The sequence below is a fragment of the Odontesthes bonariensis genome, chromosome 17 (genome assembly GCF_027942865.1).
Source record: "Odontesthes bonariensis isolate fOdoBon6 chromosome 17, fOdoBon6.hap1, whole genome shotgun sequence".
In the NCBI taxonomy this organism is placed as follows: domain Eukaryota; kingdom Metazoa; phylum Chordata; class Actinopteri; order Atheriniformes; family Atherinopsidae; genus Odontesthes; species Odontesthes bonariensis.
The window spans coordinates 15,451,464-15,478,305 of NC_134522.1; the positions used below are offsets into that span (position 1 = coordinate 15,451,464).

Consider the following 26,842-nt stretch of genomic DNA (forward strand, 5'->3'; position numbering starts at 1 on the left):
GAGGAGGAACTGTGTCTGGAGGAACTTTGCAGTGCAAGGATCATTTACAATGTCGCAGTAGCAACACAGCAGCAGACATTAAGCGGACTATTTTCTGAGCTCTCTGCTGTCTTTGGAGTCTGTGTTTGTATGAACTGTCCCTCTTATCTGAGCAGCTGGGTGGAGTAGGCTAAAAGTCGGGTCAGCTCTGACTCTGTAATAAAGGGGATATTCTACGAAAGCTCGTTGAACTCCCGGAGAGCGGGTCAGTCCTCTTGAGAGAAGTCTGATAAGTCTGAAGTGATCAAGTATTCCAGTCAAATGATAAATACTTTTTTTTTTTTTTTTACAGCATCAGATGGGACGAAAGTGATAGGCTACTTTTGCTTGTTTCTTCTGTAACTTCCTTCATTTATACCGTATAGTTTGTCTTTTATTTTGAAGACACACTTACTTGAGCGCGCTCTTGAATTGAGGCAGAGCATGGGGGACAAAAGCGCGCAGAATACGACAGAGAATGCCACACAGCTGGGAGCCAAGGGTCCAGATGCCGCGGTCCCAAATGATTGCAGCGGCATCCAAAAAGACAACTGCAGCTCCGCGGTCACTACGCGCCTGTACAAAAGGCGCTGGGTCATTGTGCTCTTATTCAGTTTATACTCTCTGAGCAACGCGTACCAATGGATCCAATATGGGATCATCAGCAACATCATCATGAAGTTCTACAGCGTGGATGGCTTCACCGTGGACTGGCTGTCCATGGTGTACATGCTCTCCTACATCCCCTTTATTTTCCCAACCACCTGGCTCCTGGACAAGAAAGGGCTGCGGCTCACAGCGCTGGCTGCAAACGCGCTCAACTGCGCAGGGACGTGGATAAAGGTGGCCAGTGCCAGACCCGACCTTTTCTGGGTGACCATGCTCGGACAGTTCCTAAGTTCCCTTGCTCAGGTCTTCATCCTCGGGATGCCCTCCAGCCTCGCCTCAGCCTGGTTCGGGGCGGACGAGGTTTCCACCGCCTGCTCCATTGGAGTTTTTGGCAATCAGGTGAGTTGATGCAACAGAGACAGAGTCTTAAATTGAGTGCTTTCATCTGTTTGATTTGGAAACACGTGATAAGTCATTTAATTGACGTTTTTAATTTCATCAATCTCCTGGCTGGGTTAACAAGTGAACCACGGGGGAAATGTGCTCTCTGGCCCCAGCGTGATATTAGCTACACCTTTTTAAAGACCAGCAGAAACAACACTAAACATCAAGTTAAGAATTTGATTAAATCTTGTGATTCGAATAAAGTACAAACCACTGTATAAGGTTAAGATAAATCTAATATTTTTTAGAGTATCGCATTTAGTTTTAGTTGTATTCTCCCTTCAAATGCGCAACAAACAAACCAAAAACTATATACATGACCCCGGGTTTGTAGTTCTCTAGCTGTCCGACTTCTTCTAAACCCGATCTGTTATTTGTGTTTCTCACATGGAAGCATTTGCTTAACTTCTGAGTTTGCAGAGAGACCAAAACAATTAACGCAAAGGACCACTGCGGGAAGATTTATTTAAGTTTTTGGAATTATACTGGGCGACTGTGTGAGTGGTTGGTACTAAAAGCACCATGATTAGCTGCTCAGAGTCCTTATGTACTGCTGATATTGAACAGTTAATATTGCACACCACACCATTCTTTATTTGGGCTCTCTGAAAAATCTATCAGAGTTACTCATGGTTGAGTCAGCCTTCACTTCCTGAAAATATTCTTTCACGCATGTAAAATAAACTTTCCATTGAGGATATGAATATCCTGATAGTGTTTCCCTGATATTTATGTAAACACTGAAGAAGACACAGTCTATCAGAGCAGTCTGAAGCACAAAGCTGCTTGTGCGTCTGTGGTATTTGAGTTTGTGTGCGTGTGTGTGTCTGTGTGTGTCTGTGTGTGCTTGTGTGTGCTTGTAAGGCTTATCAGCACAATTCAGTGCCTGCTTACCTTGAAAAAGCTTATCAGGATTCATGGATTTTCTTACTTGTGGGTACATTTCAAATGGATTTATTTACATATTGTGCCATCTTCTCTGTTAAGTGAAGGAAGTGCTTAGATCACAAAACGCAATTATTCAAGTCTATTTATTTTCTTGTCTTTAGTATTTTACTTTTGACGTGTGGGTGGAGCTTGTTGGAACAATTTTATGTAAGCTTGAAGTTAAGGGTCAGGCGGCTGAGCTTAACACAACATTTGTATTATTGGTCAGTTTGGCTAAAAAGAAAGTTTCACGGACAGGTGTTAACTATTCAGTTGACATATCCTCATCAATCAAACAGATAAATGTTGGTTGGTTGGTGTGGAAAATGTTACTGGGAAAAAAGGAGGTCTCAGTTAAAGTGAAACAGACTATCATTAGTCAGCTGAAACTGAACAAACTCATTGGAGATATATGGCAGGAACACTAGGAGTTGAAGAATACGGAAGGTTTACCACAAGGTGCAAACTACTCACAAGATTCAATGTATGGCCATGCACGGCCTCCCGTACGCACTAGCATATTGATAAAGTGACAAAAGCGGGATGGATTCTGAAGAGTACATGACTATTCTGTGTGCTCAACTCAACCACATGCAGTAAAGCTGAGAGCATTGTGTCTTAATCTACAGAGATGCTGTGAAAGCAAGCCAGGACTTGCTCAGAGTAAAGAAGTGGAATATTCTGCAGTGATGGAGTTACTCACCTGACTGAAACCAGGTTTAACATGCATTTTTTTCTGGCTGGGGAGAAGAAAAAAAAACACCAGAAAGATTCAAAATGAACAACTGAGGACTGCTACATAAAAGGCCCGACAAAGGATTGCAGTGCAGGAAGGCCAAAAGCAGAATCACTGGGTGCCATTAGCCTGGGAATTCCCAAACCACCGCCCTTATTGTTGCCTGAGTTTGGGAACCAATCACAGAACGGGGGGGGGGGGCGCCGCAAGACGATGACGACGTCTATGCGCTACATGTAGAGTGTTAATCCAACTTGACAGCGGACACAACGTTACCGTTCGATGCAGCCTTAGAAAGTGTTTCGGAGTAGATTCACCCTAGGGTCATTTGAACCGTGACATCCAGCCAAGTAGCCCACCCGAAGTTTTTCCGATATTGGCTGAACATCAGCTGAGTTACCGAGTTATCCCGAATAGCTTAGTACAAGCGCTAACGGACCCTGGCAGTATCTCCAAAATTACCACACTAAAATCTAAAATCACATGCCATGACACCAAACTTCTACAGTAGTACAAATATGGTCTGTACTCACAAAACGATGCATTTGGAAGTTTGTACATAGTCCAGGAGTTTATTATTATCAACACAAGCCTGATAGCTTCTCTGCTGCTAAAGCTGCGTCGACGTCACTTCCTTGATCTGGGAGCTTCAATGTAAGATGAGGGTTGATCTACTACTGTAGACAACAAAGCAAGGCTGCTCAATTCTCCATTGATAAAATAAATTCACAACTATACAACATAAAAATTCATGTAGAATATAGCATATACTTTGTTCAAATGTCACGGTTCAAATGACCCTACGGTGAATCTACTCCGAACCATCACTTTAAGTAGCTTAGAACGCAAGTTTACCTTTATTTTACTTTTTTTTCTTCTTCTTCCTCGTTGAATTTCTGTCGTCATCTGGTATAAGTGATACAATTGGCTATGAATCGCGCGCAAAGCAGCATGGGAAGAACCAGACGCCATTTGATAGACATTCGTAGCGCCCAATAAACGGCTCTATTTGACAGCTCGTTCATGCTCGCACTATTTTCTTAGCGGGGGCGGAGTAATATCAACGAACATCCAGTACAAAATGTCAAATAAAACACGACAGAAGCAACTTTTCGCCACGAAATTTGATATGGATTACCAGTGCACACCAGTAACCACTCCGGTGAGTTGATGATTTTGAAAACGGACGTTTATCGTGCTTTTACGGACCTTTTAGGACATGCATATGACTTGCCGTTCTGAAGCAGGTTGATATGAATCAAAATTAGGCAAATACCGGAGACAGCAGTAAACATCAAAAAAGCGTTGAGGGGGGTTCTAAAACATTGCAGACAACTCAGAAAAGAGGCTTAATGTTGAAAATACCGCAGTTCCCCTTTAATGGTACCAACTGGGCTTTTTACCTCTTTTTTACATCATAGAAGTTGACATGAGGTCAGTATTTTTATGAGACAACTGGGAACTGAACTTTTCAATATATATATTTCCAAAGAAAACACACATTCAATCTAAAACCCCAAAGTGGAAGGGGAAAGGTTACAACGAAATGAAGTCTCCCCCCTAAAAATGGTAGCGGTATCACGTGACATCACCCCCCCCCCAAAAAAAAAACAACAACAACAAACCGTTGAAGTTAACTGAAGATTCAGGTGCTGTTTACACATACCCGGGTATTTTGATAAACGCATATTTTCTAACCTTCGTTTGCAAAAAAAAACTAGGTGCACACAGCCCCGTTTTTAAAAAAAACCACGTCTACATTGATCCGCATAAATACGCTATCAAGAGCTGTTAAATTACGCCAAGCCTGACGGTGGCAGTGTTAGAACAATGAGAATTCCACACAAGCCAATCAGAAGCCTAATAGAGAACCGCTGACAGGAAGAACTTCCGGATCCTTTTCAAGAAGAAGGTATGGCGCCAGGCTCATGTGTGTGGACTGATAGCGAGACTGAGCTACTTTTACACGTTGCGCTGGACTATAAAACTGCTAAAGCCGTGAAAAATGTCTTTGTTGTTCAATACATGTATGACTGTAATTTTCAAAATCACACAAGCGAGTATAGCTCTCAACAACAGAAATGCTGCTAGTACCTCCATGCTTGCCAGATAAACAATGGACGGAGAGAATGTCGTCTTCACGCTAGCATCCTGCCAACATGGCGGATAGGGGCGGGGCTCTGTACTATGACGACAACTCCTCATTCCATTCCCAAAACTCCGTTTTCGTCTCTTTCAACCAGTTTACACACAAACGCTAAACGGAGTTTTTAAAAAATCTCCACTTTTGCCGGAGTTTTTTTTTAGCTTCGTTTTCGGAGGAAAAAACTCCGTTTGTGTATAAACGAAAGGCACAAACGAAGGGAAAGGTCTTCGTTTATCAAAATACCCGGGTATGTGTAAACAGCACCTTAGTCACGATTGTAAGGTAAAACGACCAAAAACTAATCTTTAACAAGTCATATGATCTCATGGCCACAAAATACATTTTTCTTGAGGAAAGTCAATGCTCTAAATTGGGAAACTGTGTGACATAATCATTTTTTAAAATTGCTAATTAGCTAGCTTCTGAAAGGAAGCTACGAATTGCTAGCTCCACCATTTTTTAAGCGAGGTTACTTTGGAAAAAGTTAAATATATTTCATTGCTTCACAACATATATATTATTGCAGTTTTTACTTAAATTATTATTTGAAACTAACTAGGTTTGTGTTTTTTCTTTCTTTTAATCTATGTCAAATTATCCCGAAAACGGTCTTTAAGAGTCCGATTACTTCTTAAAGTTTAACATATTTTGTTTGGGATATTGAAATGAGTTGCTTTTCTCCTAAATCATCGATCAGGATCATGGATCTGTACTCTATTTTTCAATATTTACTCCTATTTATAAGGCATTGGGATGTTTCAGTAAATTGTGACTAAAAAAATAAAAAAATAATTGAAGACAGATGACAGATTTTTTTTTAGACAACTTCAAGTCGTATTGGTCACAGAAAACTTACCAAAAACAAAATTATACATCCATTTCACGACGATTTAACACCACACAACCTCAAAAAACACGTTTTTTTTTATCATTCATTTGGGCAAAGTATCTCAGACCTTGGACTTATTTTTAGGGAGGCAGCCCAATGGGAAATGGCGTGTGCACTGTCGCCATCTTCTGCTGGTAATGTGCTTTGACATCAGTGTGTTTTTGTTGTGTTTCCCACTTGCCCGGATCCCAGGTATGATTTTCTGACTTTTCTTGCAAATTTCTATGTCTGTAATTAAAATCTCCCATCGAAACCACAAAGTGTATAGATCTGTGGAGCCATAGCTGATGCTCTGTAGATACTTCGTCTCTTGGATTGAGTTTAAAACGATCGTAAACAGCCTAAATGCCAGGAGTCTTTTACATGTATGATCACCTGATTGTTTTACTATCGGTCTGTCGGTTGTGACTTTAAAAGTTTTATTGCGGAGGTTTCGTGGAAATAACATGCGCTGCCAACGAGGCGACCTCGGCGAAGGCAACCACTTTTCTTATGACAGATTGTCACTGAATCATGACTTGACTTGAGGTTCATTTTGCAGGATTTTCCCCTTCTCAGTGATTATGAACATGAAGTGCTTTGGAGTTCGCAGTTGAGATGTTGTCAGAGTGTAATCGGTTTTTTCTTCGCTTCCCTTCGCCACCTCCATTCACGGTATAGCTGCGTGCCCGGACACAGAATAAGTAGCTGGAGCGCCTCAGTACTTCAACCATTGGACATTTCCAGTGCGCATGACCTGCTTAAGACGCAACCTCGAAAATAATAGATATCCAGAACTTGAAGTTACTCATTAATCCGCTGCATCTTTCTGTAGGATGATGATAAAGCCTTTATTGCTCATAAGAATGGCTATAAAATGTAATTAACTATTACTTTATGATTTATAAGACGACCCCCCCCCCCCCAAAAAAAAGTAAGTTTCCTTGAATCTTATTGTCATTGTCATTTTTAAATTAACGTCTTGCTTTGATGAGTTGAACTATCATGGTTTAGTTCAATCAACTAAGCCTTACTTTGAAAACCTCGTGACAAACGGGAGAATCTTTAATAGATGGTTAATATTTAATAGATTTACTGAAGCTGCTTCATTTCTGTTCAAAATGAATAACATTCATGGTTTCTGGTCATGGTAATGGTTAATGTACTAATTGTTAACACACGGCAAAGTGTAGAGATGTAAAAGACGCTTATTAAAGTTTAGGCTCAAACAAAACTGACAGTTTAATCGGAAAACATCTGAGGAGGTCAAATGACAGGCGCATCCGCTCACTGGAGTATTAAGTGTCCTGCTTGTCTTGTCTGAACTTACTGACCTCATAGCTGCAAACAAAAGCTTGCTGACCATTGCGTGGTCATTAGTTAGTAAGATTAGGAGTTACACAGCTTGTAACATTTTTTGTTGTAACTCAGGCTTATTTCTCTACATGCTTTGAAGATTTCTTCTGATTTTATCTACAAAACTGAGATTCCTGGGCTTTATTTTATTTTATGAATAGGAGGAATAGGAGGCGGTGAGGAATACCAACAGGATCATTATCCTCAAATGTTTAGAGGCTGCAACGCAAGCCTCAAGCATGTTTGAACAGCCCACCCAATGTTTATATCACAGACAGATTTGCATTTCATGAAATTCTTCTCGTAAACAACTTCTCCAACTAAAGCTACATTGATTTCTGCCAGAAGTTTTATTTTAGCTTTATAACAACAAGGGTCTTGCTTCTTGAATGCATCCAAACTGGTTTATTAGCAAACGTCACTGTGAAATTTGTGTGAAGGGTTGAGAAACTGCTGACGACCCCTCCATGAAGGGCACGTTTGTGCAGGTCTTGCTGCTCATGAGCCTGCTGGAGCTCCCTGAAAGATGTTTGCAGTCATACGCCTTTTATTCGGACTCTCCAGCAACCTAACGCTGTCTTCACCCTTCTTGTTAAACACCATTTCCTTATTGGTTTTGGAAACGGTAAGCTTTTATGGCATTCTTTTCCGGTTATGTCGACATCACGTGTTTTAATGTTCAAGAGTGCTTGACAGCTGCTTAATTAGTCCAAGGAGGCAAGTTTTACAAAGTCAGGTTTGGTGAATCATTGTTAATTTACATTTGCGTCACCTTGTGCTTCCTAACATAGATTGTTAGCAAGCCATAACTCCAACAAGCTGAAGGTGAAAATAATTTGTCTTCTTTCTTTTGGCTTATCTTTTGCTCACACATATATCTTTTGCTGTCCTGTATAGGACACAGTGATATTTAGCAAAACAGATTCCATATTGCAAATATAGTGATAGTAGTGATAAGTATATAGAGACAGTACAGCTCAATACGTTCCGCCCACCCCCAAAATTGCCCACTTTACAGCTAGTGTTTGTATCTTTTGGGCTCCTGTAGTAACGTGGTTGTGCTCGTTTTAAGGAAACAATCCTTTTTTGTCGTGTGGGTTTACCAGAATGGAAATATAGTGATGAATATTAAAATGCATTTCTACGAAAAAGAAGAGCACAACTTAAACAATTTACATAAAGAAAAAAATCTTTACGTGTCTCTTTATCTGAAAAACTTACTTCACGGGTCAGTGCGTCGCATGCCCTCCTGTTTATGCATTTGTAGGGAATTTATTAAACCTACGCTTTGTATTACTGACGATAACGATAGCACAAGGCAAGGGAGTCTTTACCAGAGAAAACGGAACATTTCCTCATAATAGTAATATTACACTTTCACTACATTATCCCACAAAGCTGAAAGATAGTGTATGTAAATACCACAAGTTAAAATGACATGTTAAAATGACATGTACAATCCTGCACGCTGGCATGTGAACCAACAAAAGCAAAATTAGTCTCTGTGATAATACTTTGTGACAGCTCTGTTAATAAAATCAACTTCTTAAACAGTTGTAATACTCCCAAACAGACGATGTCTACCTGTCAGTGTTTGAATCTTTATTACCAAATATTAATGAGGTGGAAGGATTAATCTATTTTGTAGGAACTCTGTATTTACAACATTTGCACAAGACTTTGTGCATTAGAATATCGTGGGTTTGCATTGTGTGTCAATCAAACACATTTGCATTCAGCCTCTGCTTTCACTCAGTTTGCCAGTTTTCTGATGAACTTGGCACTTCTTGCTACACTCCACCCTCAATGAACTTTACCTCTCATGTGCAAATTTAAGTAAGCATATGTGTCATGTGTCTAACTTTAGCAGTAAAGGCGAGGTCCGTCTGTAGTCAGTCGTCATGCGCAGCACACATCATGTTTGCACTGTGCAAATACGAGTGGAAATACGAGTTTGAAATGAGAGTTAAAACTAACAAAACAAATTGATTAAATGACTGTAAACCAGAGCAAACAGACAAGCACTGACTCCGGCAGAGGCAGCCAGGTATGTTGGCTGCTCTCCAAAGAGACCTTTTCTGATTCAGCAGGAGTAATTGGTGGTAATCTCCTCTTTAGGCTCAGCAGGTGAGCTTGTTTATAATCAGAAAGTAAGAAATGCCTACTCGGTGGGAAGGGATAGTCAGGTAGAGTGCCACAGTGCATTTGGAACGCACATACAAGAAGACATTTTTCCTCTTCCTTCCAGCTTTCAATTGCTTCAGAAGTCCGAGTTGAAACAGAGTAGCTTCAGTGGGAGCGACATGAGTTCACCGAACAGTTGCTCTCATGAGTGGATGGACAACCGTGGTGATACCAGGGGCAATGGTTGCTCTCCAACATGGACAGGGGAAGCTACTTTTGGAGAGTACAGACACCACCAGCCTTTGGGAGACAGCAGCGACAGGTTGGACAATTCAGTCGTGGACACGGCTCACCTCTTCCCGCTGATGGAGACCAAGTTGTACAAGCGGCGATGGGTCATGCTGTTCCTCTTCTGTATCTATTCCATGAGTAACGCTTTCATGTGGCTGCAGTACGGCATCATCAGCAACATCTTTGTGCACTTCTACAACATCGACACTCTGGCCATTAACTGGCTGTCTATGATCTATTTCCTCACCTACATCCCTCTCATCGTGCCTGTCATGTGGACCCTTGACAAACGAGGCATCAGAGAGGTAGTGGTGGTGGGGTCTGCCTTCAACTGCATCGGGGCCTGGATCAAGACGAGCACTGCCGACCCTGACTTGTTCGCCGTGACCTTCTTTGGGCAGTTTGTGTGTTCGGTGGCCACAGTTCATATCCTCGGCATCCCTTCCCGACTTGCATCCCTGTGGTTTGGGCAGCAGGAAGCGTCCACCGCCTGCTCAATTGGCGTCCTAGGAAACCAGGTGTGTCCCTTTTCACGTGCTAGGTTAACAAACATTTCTGGCATCGTGTGTATGTGTGGGAGTTCTGCACTTTTGATACAATTCCTGTGCATGTTTGTCGGTGTGAGTGTACTAGCTTTTACAGTATATCTGAATATATATCATAAATAATGTCATGTCACATGACAGTCATGTCAAATTGACATGTGACTGAGCCTCTCTGCTCCTGTGTTTCCAACCGTCTCCTTGAGTCAGCAGGTTTAAAAAGTTAGCCACCTCTTTTCCTTTTAGAGGAAACTTACAGTTGGGTATCCACCTGTGGCTTCCAACAGCAGAAAAAAGATCCTATAGTGAGAAGCAATGCAGAACCAAGGACTCAGTACTCGCTTACAGTGTTATTTTCACTTCTCTTAAAATTCTTAGAATTACTCAGATGCCATGTGGTATACATGGGAAGTGTTTTCTGTTTTAATGTGGGCTTTGAAAGTATCAGGTAACAATTTACACTTAGTTTTTTTTTCTAAATGCCCAACAAGTTTTTTACTGTTTCCAATTTCAAAATAAGCATTCTTTAGTTTTAAGTGCAGAGCATTGTTATTGGGATGTTTTATCTTAACATGCTCAAGTCATTCATAATGATAAGACAACATGCTTGTACTTCAGTTTGACTTTCTTCTCTGCACAATTACAGCCTGCACAGGTTGTAGGTGTGATGAAGACTCTTAGGATAGCGTGTAGCTCAAATCTCACTAAAACCAAGGGAGATACCAGTATTGTAGAAATGTTCAAAGTGAGTTCCTTTATGTCTGTGTGTGTGGTTTGTTCTTTCTAGCCAGGGGAATTTTCTGGGGATGGCGGGTGACTTCCACCGCTTGAACCCTCGTCTTCTCAACAAGCGCGCACGGCTTGGGTAAATTAAATGTCCAGTGAGATAACATCCACAAACCTGTGTCCATGGCACAATAGATAGATTTGCTGGGGTGGGACTGTGACATTGTTTGCCTTCGGTCTATCACAGAAAAAACAAAAGTTGTGTTACACTTTATTGATAATCTGAGATTTTAAATAATGCAAAGCTTCAGCTGGTGATGATTCACATCTGCTTTAATAACATTTAAACGCCAACATTTGAAGAAAAAAAAGAAACTCCAATACTGCTTATACGAGAGGAAGAGTCCACCTTCGTGATTCCGTTTAGCTCAAAATCATTCCGTCCTGCGAAGTCAGTAAAAGACGCCATAAGTGCAGAGGCTATGTATGGTTGCATTGTTTCTTTATGGTCAAACCTCTATAATGCACCTGTAACCTTTTATAATGCATAAACATAGCTCATCAAAAGATTTCTGACCCCCAAACGCTCTTTAACCCTCGAGGCTCAACTGTTTTTACTTCATTTGAAGTTTGTCCCACAGATGTTGGACAAAGAAAGGCACGCCGGTTATTGTCGAGCTTGATCTTGTTTTGTGCTTTCGTCCCGCTCGCTGCAAATGAAGATGAAAGCACACATTGTTGTTGATGTTTACTTGCTCACCATGACTTAATTGCTTTGGCTCCAGTCCCTGAAACCGATGCTTTTTTGGCTGAGGTAGTTTACATACCCCACGGACGTTCAAAAACAGTTCATATGAACAAAAGTAGACAGGACGTCCGGGGATGCTGAAGATCAAAACCATTTGTTTGCCAAGACTAACTTCAGCTTGTTTTGCATATTTTTGAAAGGTTTTTAAGATCTGATCTCATAAAGAAAAAAAGATGCAAAAGAATAAGGATGAATTAAATCTATTCTGTTTGCTTTGAATGTTTAACAGTGATTGCTCAAAGATGACTCTGGTGAATCTTATAGGCTCTTGTGAATATTGCACAGAGCTTTCTCTTATGCAGTGACAACAAGGTAAGTGAATGCCTGTTTAAGCTGCTAATGTTACTTAACATCAGCATATAGTAAAGCTTATAGCATGTTAGCTGTAGATGATGAACAGGAGCCATGGTGGATGTGAGAGGGTCTGAGATGTTGCTGTGCTTGAAGTCCTCAGACACATCACAGGTTTGTCTCTGGAACGGATCTCTTCTCTCAGCTTTCCCCTGCAGTGGAGGGACCTCGGCTGGTGTCCCCTCTGGAATGTTCTTGAGGCTTTAGGAAGCTGAGGAAGTGACCACTTCTCCTGTGGTATTTAAATTTGGAAAGTTTAGTTACCCCCCACCTCCCATTTGTACAAGATTCACCAGATTTCACAAGTGAAATTTGAATTAATTTGATCTTGATGCCTGTCTCATGTACCCACAAAGATGACTCCATGAGTTACCTTTACCTCTTAAAGCAGCTGTTGGCAGATACCATTCTGTTAGAACCATGTCACACTACTCCTTTAACACCCCCTCTTTGATATGAACATCGTCCCGCCACTGCATTTGGTAAACGAGCATGCGCTTGAAGTGGTTTTACAACATCTGGTGTGCCATCACTCACACAAATGCCAGCCGGGGCTGAACTTTTGCTGCATCGTTCTTTTTTGCAGGGCAGCATCTTTCACCATCAGCCTTCTTCTTTTGTTATCTGAATCTTTCCCTGAAACTCTCAACAATGACCTGAGTTATTTTTCACCTTTGTACTTGTGTGTGCGTGCATGTGTGTGTAGCCGTCAGTCAAAGCCGTAGGGCCTTACTCTGATTTTGTGCCTTTCATCTGCAGATGGGCATTGCCATTGGGTTCCTGGTCCCACCCATCCTTGTGCCTAATGTGGATGATGTGAACGAGCTGGCGTATCACATCAGAATCATGTTCTACATCAGCGCAGGTGTTGCCACCCTTATCTTCGTCCTTGTGGTCATTGGTAAGTCTTCACGGGAAGATGGTTCCTCACACTCTGAGGCCATCAGAGTTCTTTACTCATGCTCTACAAATCCCTTTTAATATCATATAACTCCAACTGGCGTGGTCGTGAAAATACATATAAAGCAAATAGCTATCTTGACAGTTTGTGAGCTTAAGGGTTATGGACTGTGACAAAGCTGTTAACTCGCCTCCTCGTAAATATCAGTGGGAATTGCAATCTCTCATGGTATTCCATGGGATGACAGCCAATTATCTGAAACGATACTTGCTAGATAAGAAGTCAGATTTTGACGTACAATTCACCCTTTTACTGTGTAGCTTTTTATCTGTTTGTAAGACTCATGGGAATGTGAGTGTCCCTGGGATGTGCTTTCTACTGAAAACTCAGCAGCACGGCTGTCTCGTAGATGAGCAGCTGCAGTAATTGCTGTAATTGTCTACTCTCTGATAGGATTTGATGTGACACGTTACGAAATACAAGCAAGAACTCAGGAAGTCATAGCCGCTCTGTTAAATTCTCCTTTCACCTCCACCAACAATAAAAAAATAGTGACAGTCAGAGACGCCGTGAGACGCCGGTCCTTCAAAAGGAAGCAACGTGATTTGTTCCAAGTTTGAAGCAGGAAAGCGTTTGATAGGTGATTAAAAGTGGAGAACAACATTAGCAATATAGACTTTACAGCATCCTCATTATCATCCTGGAAAAATAGTCCATTTATGCTCAACATCATTGCTCTTTTGTAAGCAACCTGGCTCTTGTCAAACATTATAGTTGACTTCTTACATTTTCTTTTAGCTGCTCAACAGATTCTGTTATTCTCCGCAGCACTGTTACATTTTAACTATCAGGAGATTGTGCTACTCAGCCTCTTTTTGACCTCCAGAGGAGCAGCAGTATTTAAAGAAGATAACAAAGGTGTTGAAACCCCATGCCATTCCAAAAGCAGTCACAGCTATATAGCTCAAAGGATCTCATAATGATAGCATGCTACAAGAGAACCTTGCTTCTGCCTTGCCATCACTTTGAATGGGCAAATACCTTTTGAAATCACTAAGAATTCCCCTTTTTAGTATTTTACAAAAGAACAAAGTGTAGGATTTCGGATATCAGGGAAACAACTGAATGCCCTTGGTCTTCCCCTTCGCCTCCAAGCGTTTAAGAGAACTATAATGAGCACTAAAATGTAAAAAGCTCAGGCAAATGTGTAGGTTAACAGCAGAAACATGGCAGTGCAGTATGGAGCACTGCGAGGTTGAAAATCCACTCTGCCAACATGAACTGCTCATTCTAAGGCAACAAAAACACAATGGCTCTAGCATTATTGTTAGTGTTTACTTCAGTATTTGGGCACTGGAACTTCTGAAGAATAATTATTCAGAAGAATAATTCATGTTCAGTGCTGTTGTTATTAATGCTGTCATGATGATGGGCTTAATTTACATGCTTTATGAGTTCAAGTTTAAAGCTCTCCAGTAATTCACAAGCTTTATAGCTTTGGAGTCATTATTTTACTCGATATCAGTAATGAGGTCTCCGTTCAGGATTAATGTATCATTTCTGGTGATATGATATCCTAAAGGCCGATATATATGCCGATCAGCCATGATCTAGTGACAGCCTGCATGAATAGATCCTTCTTCTGCTGCCGAAAGATCTCTTTCCAGTCAGGGCATTGGTATCTGGTACTGAGACATTAGCAGTAGGGCCTGAGGACCCTGTGGGTTTTTGAGGATTTGGGTTTTTCCTTCTGTTTGGAACCTGTGGAGTTTGAGGTCTGCTACTGTTGCCATATTGGGGGGTGTGGGGGTGTGACTGGTCTGCTAAAATAATTCGGTAGGTGGCAGTTGTCAGAGTAACAGCAATATCCAGGTTTTCCTAGCAAAACATTGCAGTGGAACGAGAGGAACAGCGCTACTCGCTGTACATGTCACAGATTTGAATTTTTACGCCGACTGGTGTAACGTCATGAAAAGCGCTGATAATTCTGCTTTGAGCTTGAGTGAGATCTTACATCTTCAACATGCAAACATAACCACCAGAATTACTGTGTATTTGTTCTGTAGTGTTTCAGGATAGACCAGAGATCCCACCAACCCAATCCCAGGCTCAAGCCAGGAACACCCGCCCGGATGACTACTCCTACATGGCCTCTATCTTGAGGCTGCTGCGGAATAAGCCCTTCATCCTCCTTGCGATCAGCTACGGTTGGTTCCTGTTGCTTGAATCTGTTTGTGCTTCTCCACACAGACTGGTAGAACAGGATCATTTAATGTGATAACACTACTATTGTCTGATTTTTTTTGTCTGATTTATTGTTTTAAAAAAATGAGAGAGGGGCTCAAGAGTACATGTTCAATTGGCTCCATGTTGAAAATTGCTTGTTTTGTCCAAATTACAGGTCAAAAGAAGTTTTGGAGTTTTTAAATGCTTTGTTCCCATCGTGGCATCTTTAATTACGTCACTGTGACACGCTGGTCATACCACTCGCTAACTTTGCACTTTGAACAGTATAGGATGTTGTTGCAGTGATAAGATGAAAGGTCAAAATAGATTTCTGCCTGTGGTGCTGCCTCAGTCATATTTCTGGAATTTCTCAGTCTTAAGACCTATGTCCACACGTCACCTCTTTTTCCAGAAAAGTGCCAGCATTTGATAAAAAAAAGCCTTTTTTTTTTCTCTTATATGACTACATCACCATTCTAACTGCAGCTTATGGTAAACCAGCTTTACGCCTTCCTTTTGTGTTATCTATCTGTCAGTTTGCTATTTGTTGACTGTATTTTTTTCCACCAACAAAGAGGAAGCATGGCCTCATATTAACAGTGGTTTAGCTTGATCTGACAGCGGTAGCGCAGAGAGAAGTCAGGGAGACAGCGGCACAATGAATATCTTTTACAAGTCACCTGTATGACAGACCGTGGCTCATTTTCATTCCAGCAGGCCGTTTCGGCTTTGTCGCGACCACATTTTCAACATCAATATCACTGTCAGTATTTAGTGTTCAGCTGACTCGCTCCCACACAGGAACCTCTGTGATCCCACTCTGTCCGACGTGTAAACCCACAGATGCGGAGCAGACAGACATGACTGCTTGAACAAGTTTATTTTCCTATTTCCTGTTTACCTGGGTGACATTTTCTGTCCATATAAAAATAACACCAGCGCCTTTATTAAGAGAGGCAAAGAGATTTTCAATTTCCAAAAGACCCTGGGTGCAGCAAATGCTGCCGGCCTATTGGGAACAAGTAAAAAAGGCCCACGTTATGTGGACTGGACATCAACCTTCAACCAGTTCCGGTGCACATGTAAAACATGTCATGAACTTATAGTCCACTGACGATGCGTCGCATGGATCGAAAGGTCATTTAAGATGTCACACTTTTGCTCAAAGGTCGCTATTTAATGATCGAGGGAGAAATATGCAGATTTATACCCGGAGCACATTAAAACAAACTACTTTTGAGTTTTTTTTGTGTCCAGCTTTATACAACATGATGCTGATTTATTGAATTTATGCACAATTGGTACTGATTGCCCAGTCCCATCTCCTCTCTATACTGATTATCCCAGAATATACGGAGCTTGTTTTCTCTTTGTTGTCTGCAGGACTGAACGTCGGCTGCTTCTATGCCATTTCCACACTGTTGAACCGGATGATAATCGAACACTATCCTGTAAGTCCTCATGTGTCTGCTACATGCTGCCAGTTTCTTTGCAAGCAAGTTTTGTTCTTTGTTAACTTCTCTGGCCATATGCTCAGTACGAGCAAGTAAGTAAAAGCTGATAGGAATTCGACCCTGACACAGAAAGCAAGAGTCTGGAGTTCTGGTTGTTGTTGCCCAGGACAAAGTAACTGCTGGATCGCAGGTGTCACGGGTTTTTAAACCACAAATGTTAATGATTTTCCTCTTAGGGTGAAGAGGTGAACGCTGGGAGAATTGGTCTGACCATTGTCATTGCCGGCATGGCGGGGTCCCTCATATGTGGCATTTGGCTGGACAAGACTAAAACCTACAAGTAAGATCTTATTTTTTTTAAGATGCTGTCTACTGATGACGTGTACAAATAACAACACCAAACTAAGCTTTCGGACATTGAGAAGTAAAGCAAAACGGGTGAAACACTCATCTCATGGGAATGCATGAAAGAGTGTGGCAGGCTAACCATTCTGCTTAAAAGAAACACACAATAGATCGTCCAGTAGGATGGGCGCTGAATCAAAACATCTTTAAGAGTTGGAAAAAAGTTGATGTGAACACTGAATACCTCCTAAGGATTCGGAATTGCTGTCGTGATGTTATTGCAAACCACACAGCTGTGCTACCAGGGTAGATTCACGTGCTTCAGCGAACCAAAGTGCTCCCACAGTATCTTCAGACTTGAAGGTCATCAGTCTCTCTTGTTCTCTGCAGTGGTAGCTTTGCTTTAAAGTAGCGGCTCCTTGCCCGATTGTTCTTTGAATCCTCCACTTACATAAATGAGTCCGAATGCATTAAAGTTTTTATTCACAGTGGGCACGAATAAGAATCCAGTGGCACCGAGTTTTATATGGGATGTCCCTCTCTGGTTATCTGAACTGACAGGCTCTCAGGCTTCTTTTCCCACCGCATCAAACGTGGTGAACAGCAGTAATACAGCCACTTACGCAGTGACAGTATCCAATTATTGATACTGTTGTGTTCCTTCTACTACTACTACTACTTTTGCTCACTTCTTTCTAAAAAATAAACTACCTCCCAGATGCACCACCTGTTAGATGTGAAATAGCCAGTACGACCTCCTGGCATGCAAACTATTGGGAAGTCAAAATCCTCAGTCCTCAGATTCCTCACATGCCAGTAGGATGCTTAGCTGTCAAAGCAGTTTTGCTCAGATTTCTGTTGTGGATTCTCACACTCCCATTGTTCTATGCAAGAGAATGAAAGTGAGAGTGACTTTGCTATCTTAACAAAAATGTTTTGCAGCATACTTTACGCGTGACTTTACAGGAGACAGCGTCATCAGGGTAAGCCTGTTGTTGCTGAAGGTCTGAGTTGTGACGAGTGGTGTGAGGAATATTGTTTGGATTGCTTTTCAAGAGATTTACTTTTAAGACTGAGGATATCTGTGGGCATTTCCTCTTTATTATAGCTTTCATTGGTGTTCAATAGGCCTGTCATAAGATGTACTAATAATAAATTTAAGGCATACACAGAATGGGATGAATGCCAAGTTTCTGAATAGTTTTTAGTTAAAAGTCACTGGATTGTTTTACAGTTCCAGTGCTTGCAGTTTAACCTGAATTTCTTGTTGATTAAATTATAAAAAAAGTGTCTCAATACTTGGGGAACTACAGTATATGATGGTTGTGTGCATCTGTTCGGACAAATGATGCCAAATCTACTTTTTTTGCCTATTGCCAACATATCTTTATTCATGAAAAATAAAGACCTAATAACATTATTGTACAAATGGCAAGTGCTTTTGTGATATTTCATGGATATATATATAGTATTCAAAATGTTTATGCATTTGTGCCTTTACAGAAAACCTCAAACTGAACATTTATGAGAGGATTTTCTCGTTCTGATAACTTGGAGGGCGAGCAACAAGCTGAGCCTTGTCACAGGACGCTGCCTCTAACCCGAATGTAAATTTCAAATCAGATTAAGTCATTAGCGCTACAGTCAGCGTTCTGTTTATGTGAGCCGTAAGTACAGTAAAGCAGGTCCTGTGTGAATACACGTGACTGGTGATTATTGTGTCACAGCACATTTTGAACTGATACTCTGATCATGTTTCCACAGGCAGACCACCCTGGTCGTGTATGTCCTTTCTCTGGTCGGGATGCTGGTCTATTCCTTCACCCTCAGTCTAGGTCACATGTGGGTGGTATTTACCACCGCTGGACTTTTAGGGTAGGTAACCATTAACATATAGTGGCCACCATTGCGTTAAACATCACAGACGTCGGGTTTGAAAGTGACACTCAGGATGAAACTTAACTGTGATAAACATACAACATGGTCAAACAACCAACCAGCGTGTCATAGGGCTGTGAATGGTTTATATCATGATGCAGTTCCTCATGATGTGACTAATTCAGTCGTAGGAAAGAGGATGTTTAGAGTGGCTAGTGCTTTAAGACGTTTTCATTTGGGAATCAGGAATGATTCTTGACCTAATTACTGCTTAACAAAATCTGAAATCTTGTGTCTAACCAGACAAACTTGACAAATGTTCAGTCACAAGGACTGTCGTATATTACTGAATACTAAGAAATTCATCCATCTTGAGAAAGATGATAGAGGATAAACAAATGAGGTTTTTGGACTTGACAGGGTAACTATTTGAAAAAATAAATTTACCTCCTGGTTTTATGTTACAAGTCTGAATACCTGTTCTTAGACTGATTCAAAGCTTGTGGTCGTTAGGAATGGTGTCACATTCGATGTTCAGCTCCTAATATTAAAAGGGTTTTAATGCTGTGAACTAAAGCTTTGTTCTGCTGATGTTTGAGCTGTTCTGAGCTGCTTTGTCAAAGCAGAATTCATACTCTTGTCACTTCCCACTCCACATGCTTGGTCCTTGCAGTTATTTCTATTTATGATAAGCCGATTAATCCCATAACTGCATAACTAGTTTCCATAGCAATTCTTCCGCCTGCTTTTCATTCCTAAAACCCAGACGGGCGCATTATACAGACACTTGTCCTACTTTTATATCCGCTGCGCCGCTTCTCCGTTATTAACATAATTCGGGCGTAAACTGTGCCAGAGCAGAAATGTTGATTTAAGCTTTTAATTTGAGCTTCTGTGTCTGTCCGTTTGCAGCTTCTTCATGACAGGATATTTACCGCTGGGCTTTGAGTTTGCCGTGGAGCTCACCTTCCCAGAATCTGAGGGCACCTCATCTGGACTGCTGAACTGCTCAGCTCAGGTCACTTATTGTTAGCATGTTTCTTAGGATGAGCATACGAAACAGAACTCAAAAGGCTGTAACAGTTTTTTAAATCAATTATTCCAGATCTTTGGAATCATTTTCACCATTGGTCAAGGGAAGATCATTGATGCATGGGGAACTTTAGCTGGAAACATCTTCCTGTGTATCTTTCTGCTAATTGGGACAGTAATGACAGGTAAGAACTGATTATGACTCAGCAAAACTGAAAACAGCGGTAAATGCTGAATTTAAAGGCATGTGACACCTTTTTTCCCTTTATCTGAGATCAAAGGGAATTGTGTCTTTAAGCGTTTGAGGCTGTTTAAAACCTGAGACCAACAACGCTGTCATGGGGGAATGTTGCCCCCTTTTGGCTAATTCAATCATTACAATTTCAGTTGAAAAGTTGGCCTTATTTTCACAGAATGCCTCAAACATTTTTTGTTTTTCTACAAAATCCCACACATTTGTTATTCCCTGAAATATTTATCTATTTCATCTGATATTTCCTACACGAAACCTGCAAATCAGCAATTTTAAAAGTGGCGTAAATGACCGTGGCATCATGGCACGAAACCCATGCTCATGTAGAAGTGGTCATTGAACTGATTTGACTGAATTGTGACAATGATGTGGAGGAAATGAGATACTTCTGTTCCTGTTCTTATGTTAAACTGCTTGATGTTTATCGCAGGATTCATCAAATCTGACCTCCGAAGGCAGAAGGCCAACCAGCAGGTTGAGGTACAGACAGTGAGCGTAAGTACATTTGTGTGTCACATGAAGTCAGACATGGCATCTTCACATCCCTGTGGAGTGTGAATGTGTTAGACCCCACCCTGACCGGTCTGAATGCACTCGGCTGCAGTTTTCTGCCGGCTGCTTTGCTGCACTCGCTCACACTGCAGCCTCCTGCTGTCTGACTGCAGGGATCTCTCCGCTTCATGAGTGGAACCTTTCAATCTAAACCCATCGAGAATACTACTTCCTCTCGACTCTGCTTTGTGCGACAGCTCTGCAGCTAAACCTAACAAACATGCATGTCTTCGTTCTTTTTGCTGTAAAAGTCTCATTTCGGTTTAACACTGCCTCGCAACACTTTCACATGGGTGCAGCTGACAGCTGTCCAACAGATATATTATTATAATCCGGGGGAGAAAAAATGGAAAAACAGTTAAACAAAACATTTAATCCGTGTGGCAGCAGATCTTTATAATGAGTGTATATGGGGTTAATCTAGAAACATCTAATATTTTTTGAATTCATGTAACACATGTAATTCATGTAATTTAATTCAAACCCAAAATAAAACTCAGTGGCATCCAGTTGCTCAAAATCACCCTCAAACCCTTCTTAACAAAAAAAAATGAAGCCCATTTTGAATTAAAGCTTGCTTCACACCGAATGCACTCTGCAGCTTACGTGTTTCCTTGTTTTTAAGACTATTTTTAATCATTTTTGCTGTCTTTCCTTATCCTCTTTCTGCTTTTAATACTTCAACTGTAACAATAGAAGTGCAGCTAACTAAAAAAAACACCAGTACTACTGCACACTTACAGAATTTTAAAGTATTTAATAGGCTTTACCATGATTAGTATAAAACAGTTTCCCCACTGAAGCCTTTAGTGGGCAGGCTGCAGGCGGTATAGTTGGGTGTGCAGTTTCTGTTTCTGGAGTCGCTGCTGGAGCTTAAGGTGACTCTCAAGGCCCGTCAGAATTTTGATACCCAGGCTATGATTCCAGCCTGCAGGCTCCGCGACACCGGTGCAGGACTACGGGGCCACAGCGTGCAGCAGCTCCTGGCAACCAGAGTCTTGACATAAACCCACAACTTCACTAAAACCAAAACACACACCTGACAAGGTAGGGACACACGGCAGTAATACCTCACCCCACATAAACACACAAAATAATAAAAGCCAAGTCATCACTGCTTTTACAAAAACGCCACTGAAACTTCCAGAACATTCAACAAAGCATAAAACTACACAGTATTTGAGTTTGCAGTAATAGAGGGTTTCATTTTGAAAGTATTGGTCTTTCGACTGAACCACAGTACATCGTACTGGACTGCACAGACTAACTGTCCTCATTTACCCTGTGATCTCAAGCTCCTCTAAAACTCACTGTGAAAATCAAACTGATATTTACAAAATCTGAGTGATGGCTCTCTATTTGTTTTTGCTAAAATCAAATCAAATTTTCTAAGTTAACATTAGCGACATCTGACTCGTGCTAACAGTACGATTAAACTAACCGTATAGTAAGGTAGTGCAAGTTTAACACTTCTGTACGGAATTATTTTTCCATTTGTTTGTGTCTGAATGCTGTGACGGTTTATCTTGTCTTGATTTTAAAAATTACACGAATTCTACTCGTCTGTCGTTGTGCTTTCCAGAAAATGGCCGCCGATATGGAAAAAGCCATCTCTCCGCCTGGAATTCTGAAGGAGGGAAAGTTATGAGGAGGGCAGACGTCTCTTCTGGGAAATAGACAGCGTGTGCAATCAAACAAGGAAACGTCTTACGGACACATCAACATGCAGAAACGTGCACAAATTACCATAACGAGCTGCTGAGAATAGTGATTATGTGGAGATATCATACTGCTGTGATGCTTTATGAAGAAAAACCAACAGATCTGCTGTTCATCTAATGTACTGTAAGCGCGCCAAGCTGCAGAAATTCACACTAGTATCCAAAGTACAACTTCCAAACAAACAGGAAATGCCCTTGGAGACAATTTTTAGTTGCTTTTACCCAGTTAGGGCATTTTTATGTGTCTTTTTAAGTGCAATATAACTGCCATTTTAGTGACTCCAACACACAGTTTCAGCTGAATTTTATGTAACTGAATTACTTCCACTACACCCTCCCATTAGTGTCAGCGTGCCCTATGCAAGAGCAACATTTCAACTGTGTTTCTTGATATTATACCAATATTGTGTGTAACCAAACTCAAGTCTCGGTGAAGGTATTAGTTTTTGAGTGTTCTGGTTTTTAGAAAGTGCATGTTTAAGGCAGACTGCGACGTGGTGAGTCAGGCCATCTATCACCAGTCTGCCATCCGAGATCACCTGGAAGTATAACTTCTGAACCCCGCCGATTATTTTTATGATTGATGCTGTGCATCTGAGTACACTTCAGTTTGGTCCTCATTTTACACACGTGACCTCTACAAGAGGTCAACCTGGATCAACGTGCAAAACCATCTGTAAAGCAAAGCATGTCGGTGCAGCAAAACTCGGAGGAAGGATGAGGCAAATCAGAGCCTGTCATTTTGCACAGAAACCTTTTTTATGTATTCTTTTAGCGTGTAAATGTGTTACTGAGAAACATTGTTTAAGGTGTGTAACCATTGTTCATAGTTTTTCATTAACATGTTTTATTTTATGTGTTATTGGAATTTACATTGTGAGAGGTGCTGGTTAAACCTTTCTGGAGGCATCTCGTGTAAAAAGAAATGACTACATCCTAAGAATATTTTCCATTTTGTATGTTGTAAACAGATTCAGTTGATAATAAATATTTTTAGATGCCTGGAGACAATGTGGGATTTTCTATTGCACAACATTCATGGACAGATTACAGAAATGTTCAACATGTATATCCCTTACAGAAAATCAAAACATAAAAAAAAGGTAAATAAAAGATAGAATAAATGAAGATGTGTCAAATGAGCCCAAATTAACAAGAGAGATAAACAGTAAATACATTGTGAATGACCAATAAGAGAACAAAGTGGGAAAATAAACAATAAAGACATTCAAAATTACCACAAAGAGACACAAAATTACCAAATCTAACACAGAAACCAAGACTGGTTACAAACAAATGTGAAACGAGACATAAAACCAATAAGATGATAGAAGATGCAAATTGAGCCATAGGTCTCAGTGACCAAAACTGTAAGTAAACAAAAAAATGTGACACGTAATAAATAAAACAATTAAGATGAGACGCAAAACAAATACTCAAATAAGACACAATCACAAGATAAAATAAAAAAACACGAGATGGAGGCTAACCCAAATAAGTCAAAGTAACCACACTGAGACTCAAACCAAAATTAGATACAAGACAAAGTGAACATCAGATGCAAAATAATAAAAGAAAGAAATTTACCAGAAGCAGAAACAGACTGGTGGCAAACAGATAGAAACAAAACACTGCAAGTTAAAACAAATGACAGAAGCACAAATGCAAAACAACCACAAAGACATGGAAAGATACCAGACAGAAAAGTAATTAGGATGAAGAAAATGTGTGTATATATGTGTCTTTGCAGATAATAAAGAGTTTAAAGAGAGTCTAAAGAGAGTTTAAGAGTCAGACCGGACGCGGTGCAAATTTTTCGCGCGACGTGACATACAAAGTCAATGCAGACGCGAATAGACGCGAATTCGAGCCGGCGGCGCGAATGAGGCGAATGACACGAATTCCGCCGCGTGAATGACAAGACGCGAATTTGCGCGAGTTCAGAAAATCCAACTTTGGCGAAATGGAGCGCCTGTAGTTGGTGTCCTGTTGAGAGATCACGGCACCGATCCTCCTGAGCAGGTCATCATACTGGGTCCTGGTGAGCCTGAAATACCGCTGGAAGCGGCCGTCATCCAGACGCAACTCCTGGAGAAGGCGGTGAAATTCTCCGAGCTGAGTGCACCTCCGGATGATGTCACTGACCCAGACACGACGGCGTGTGCGTTTCCGACGAATCTCGGACTGCCACAACAGGTACAAGGACGCGATGGTACTTTTATCAGCCATGGTTGATGAGAGAATGAAATGGATAGCCCCTTGAGCGAAAATTTGCTCGTTGTTTACTCGCGCGAATAAATTCAACTACACCCGCGGCAAAACTCGCACGAGTAACGCGACGCGAAAATTCGCACCGAGTCCGGTCTGAACGCAGGATCCCGAGGATTCTCCACACAGTGTATTTATATTTGAATTTGTATCAGTTAATACCAGAAAAATCAACACGGTTGAAATGCCGGAAATAAGAAAAGTAATTTTAAATTAATTTTTACCTTTAATCAACAGGGAACAAAACACAATGAACGCTTACGATTAAAAAAAAATACGCATCTTTCTCCTCTTGTCATGACAGAGAACATCAAAAATCTAAAGATTTCATCTTTAAAAAGATTACTTTTGTTATTATGCAAACGTTTTACAGGTGTTCAAACCTTTCACTTTGTGATGCACCGTTTGAAACAGTGCAGTTGTCTGGACTCTTTGGTGAATCTACCCTAAGTTATTGTCTCATTCAGTGACACCAAACTGAAACTGAACTGAACTGAAATGATGAATATGGCTTAATCCTCCGGCATATTGCTCATTTAGCACATACTAACCACTGAAGTTTCACTCTTAACTGCACTGTTTATGTATTAAGATGTGGATTCAAATGGTAACATTTAAAATGTCACAGTAGAAAATAAATTTACATCGGGGGGCCTCTTTCTTCTCATGGCAGGAAGGGGCCAATCCACAAGTGGCTGCTGATGGTGGATTCAATCTGTACAAGGAGACTAGTTCCTCTTCTTCTGCCGTGCTCCCACTTCCTCCTGAGTCTCTGGGATACACTGGAATCCAATAAGCATTCCTAGGATTGAAAAACCTGGAGAAACGCAACAAAATCCTGTCAGGTTTTTTAAAAAATCTAACAACCTGAATGTTTTCAACTGACTGTAAGGAGTTCTAAACCTTAAAACAATGCATTTGGGTTATTAAATGAGTGTAAAAACCTCCATCTATCAACACCCACTTGCAACAATGAGCGGTGCCATGACTCCAATAGTGAGTGGTGCAGTTTTGTAGATAAAGGCTTCAGACAGAAAGTGGCCCAACGCCAGCACAAATGTCCATAAGGTGATGTGATACAGCCTGCAGAAGACAGCATGACACATGATGGTGTGGACGAGCACAAGAAACAAGCTCCGGGACTCAACAAGCAGTCTTACGTTCTGTTCTGGATATCAATGGCACAGGCACAGCGGATTATCGATGACAGCAACGTCCAAATGCCAAATGTTCGAGCTTGGAGGCCGTTCACTGGGGATGTGGGCGGAAAAGGAAAGAATATCATGACAGAGGCATCAGTATATCCAGTTTTAGTCATTCTTAACCAGTCAGAGGAGGGTAAACCTTCATATTCTCTGCCAACTTTTGGGCACTGACATCCATAATCATCTGTTATATAATGGTATCAAAAATGCAGTGCCACTCTAATATTATTATCAACTGATTACATAATCATCAAACGATGTAGATGTCTCCACTGACAAATCACAGATTTAACATCACACTGCTGAAAGATTTAATTAAGTTTGTGATTTGCAGCTATTTCGTGTCAAAGAAAAAAGTTGTATGTATTTTTGAGGAACCCCAACAGCATCAGCTGCTCACCAAACTCTGGTGTGCCCGTGTACAGCTTCTCAGACAGAAAGCTGTGATCTCTGAAACTCTGCACGGTGTTTCCCATCGCGATCACGGACACCATCAGCAACCAGCTCCGGAGGACGTTCAGAAAGCGGCTCATCTCTTCTGTCACTGGGAGGCACCTTTCAGGAACTGTCGGTTCGCAGCAGGACAGACAACTTCAAACTTAATACAAGAGCAGTCTCTCTGTTATATACACACACACACACACACATACATTATTTTCCGTGAAGCACATCAGATGGAGATCATCTGTAAACCAGGATTATGTCAATGAATCATTATGTCGAAGCAAGCTAACGTTGCTGTAAACTGGTAATACAATATGTAAGACAATTACAACAAAAACATTAAATGAGTTGCACAAATATTCACCTGACAACGTCAAACCAAACTACAGTGCAAACATGTTAGTAAGAAAACCACAGTGGAACCGCACACAAAAACCCAAAGTGGGACTGAAGCCAAACATGTATTTACCAGCACTTGAAACGGTGCGTCCTTCAATCTTAGCCCACAGGGATAACCAATGGCAAAGCTCAAAAGATGGCTTGATTTAATCGTACCATCATTGTGATTGGTCTTTCTGTGATTTTTACGGTCCCGCCCATTTTCGCGTCTGACCAAT

At 41.1% G+C, this 26,842-nt stretch overlaps 2 protein-coding genes across 9 annotated transcripts; one reads left to right on the top strand and one right to left on the bottom strand.

Moving 5' to 3' along the window:
- On the top strand, positions 1 to 23,338 carry flvcr2a (FLVCR choline and putative heme transporter 2a). Of its 6 annotated transcripts, none has more exons than XM_075447522.1 (11): positions 1 to 244; positions 332 to 1,026; positions 12,706 to 12,847; positions 14,914 to 15,054; positions 16,457 to 16,524; positions 16,764 to 16,867; positions 18,637 to 18,747; positions 19,663 to 19,768; positions 19,856 to 19,967; positions 20,466 to 20,530; positions 21,515 to 21,634. In XM_075447522.1, the coding sequence occupies exons 2-11, from the start codon at positions 463 to 465 to the stop codon at positions 21,587 to 21,589; spliced, it is 1,488 nt and encodes a 495-aa protein (XP_075303637.1). In that variant the 5' UTR covers positions 1 to 244; positions 332 to 462; the 3' UTR covers positions 21,590 to 21,634. The 6 variants fall into 6 exon arrangements, with proteins under 6 accessions (XP_075303637.1, XP_075303636.1, XP_075303633.1 ...); XM_075447518.1 differs by lacking the exons at positions 1 to 244; positions 332 to 1,026 and adding exons at positions 5,922 to 5,961; positions 9,353 to 10,037; XM_075447519.1 differs by lacking the exons at positions 1 to 244; positions 332 to 1,026 and adding exons at positions 6,756 to 7,729; positions 9,353 to 10,037.
- On the bottom strand, positions 23,315 to 26,732 carry erg28 (ergosterol biosynthesis 28 homolog). 3 transcript variants are annotated; one of them, XM_075447525.1, is made up of 5 exons: positions 26,695 to 26,732; positions 26,182 to 26,346; positions 25,737 to 25,827; positions 25,541 to 25,659; positions 23,315 to 25,393 (listed from the first exon to the last, which is right to left on the bottom strand). In XM_075447525.1, the coding sequence occupies exons 2-5, from the start codon at positions 26,312 to 26,314 to the stop codon at positions 25,305 to 25,307; spliced, it is 432 nt and encodes a 143-aa protein (XP_075303640.1). In that variant the 5' UTR covers positions 26,315 to 26,346; positions 26,695 to 26,732; the 3' UTR covers positions 23,315 to 25,304. The 3 variants fall into 3 exon arrangements, with proteins under 3 accessions (XP_075303640.1, XP_075303639.1, XP_075303638.1); XM_075447524.1 differs by lacking the exon at positions 26,695 to 26,732 and adding an exon at positions 26,590 to 26,684; XM_075447523.1 differs by lacking the exon at positions 26,695 to 26,732 and adding an exon at positions 26,590 to 26,673 and having other exon boundaries at positions 26,182 to 26,400.
- Positions 26,733 to 26,842: the final 110 nt, after the last annotated feature.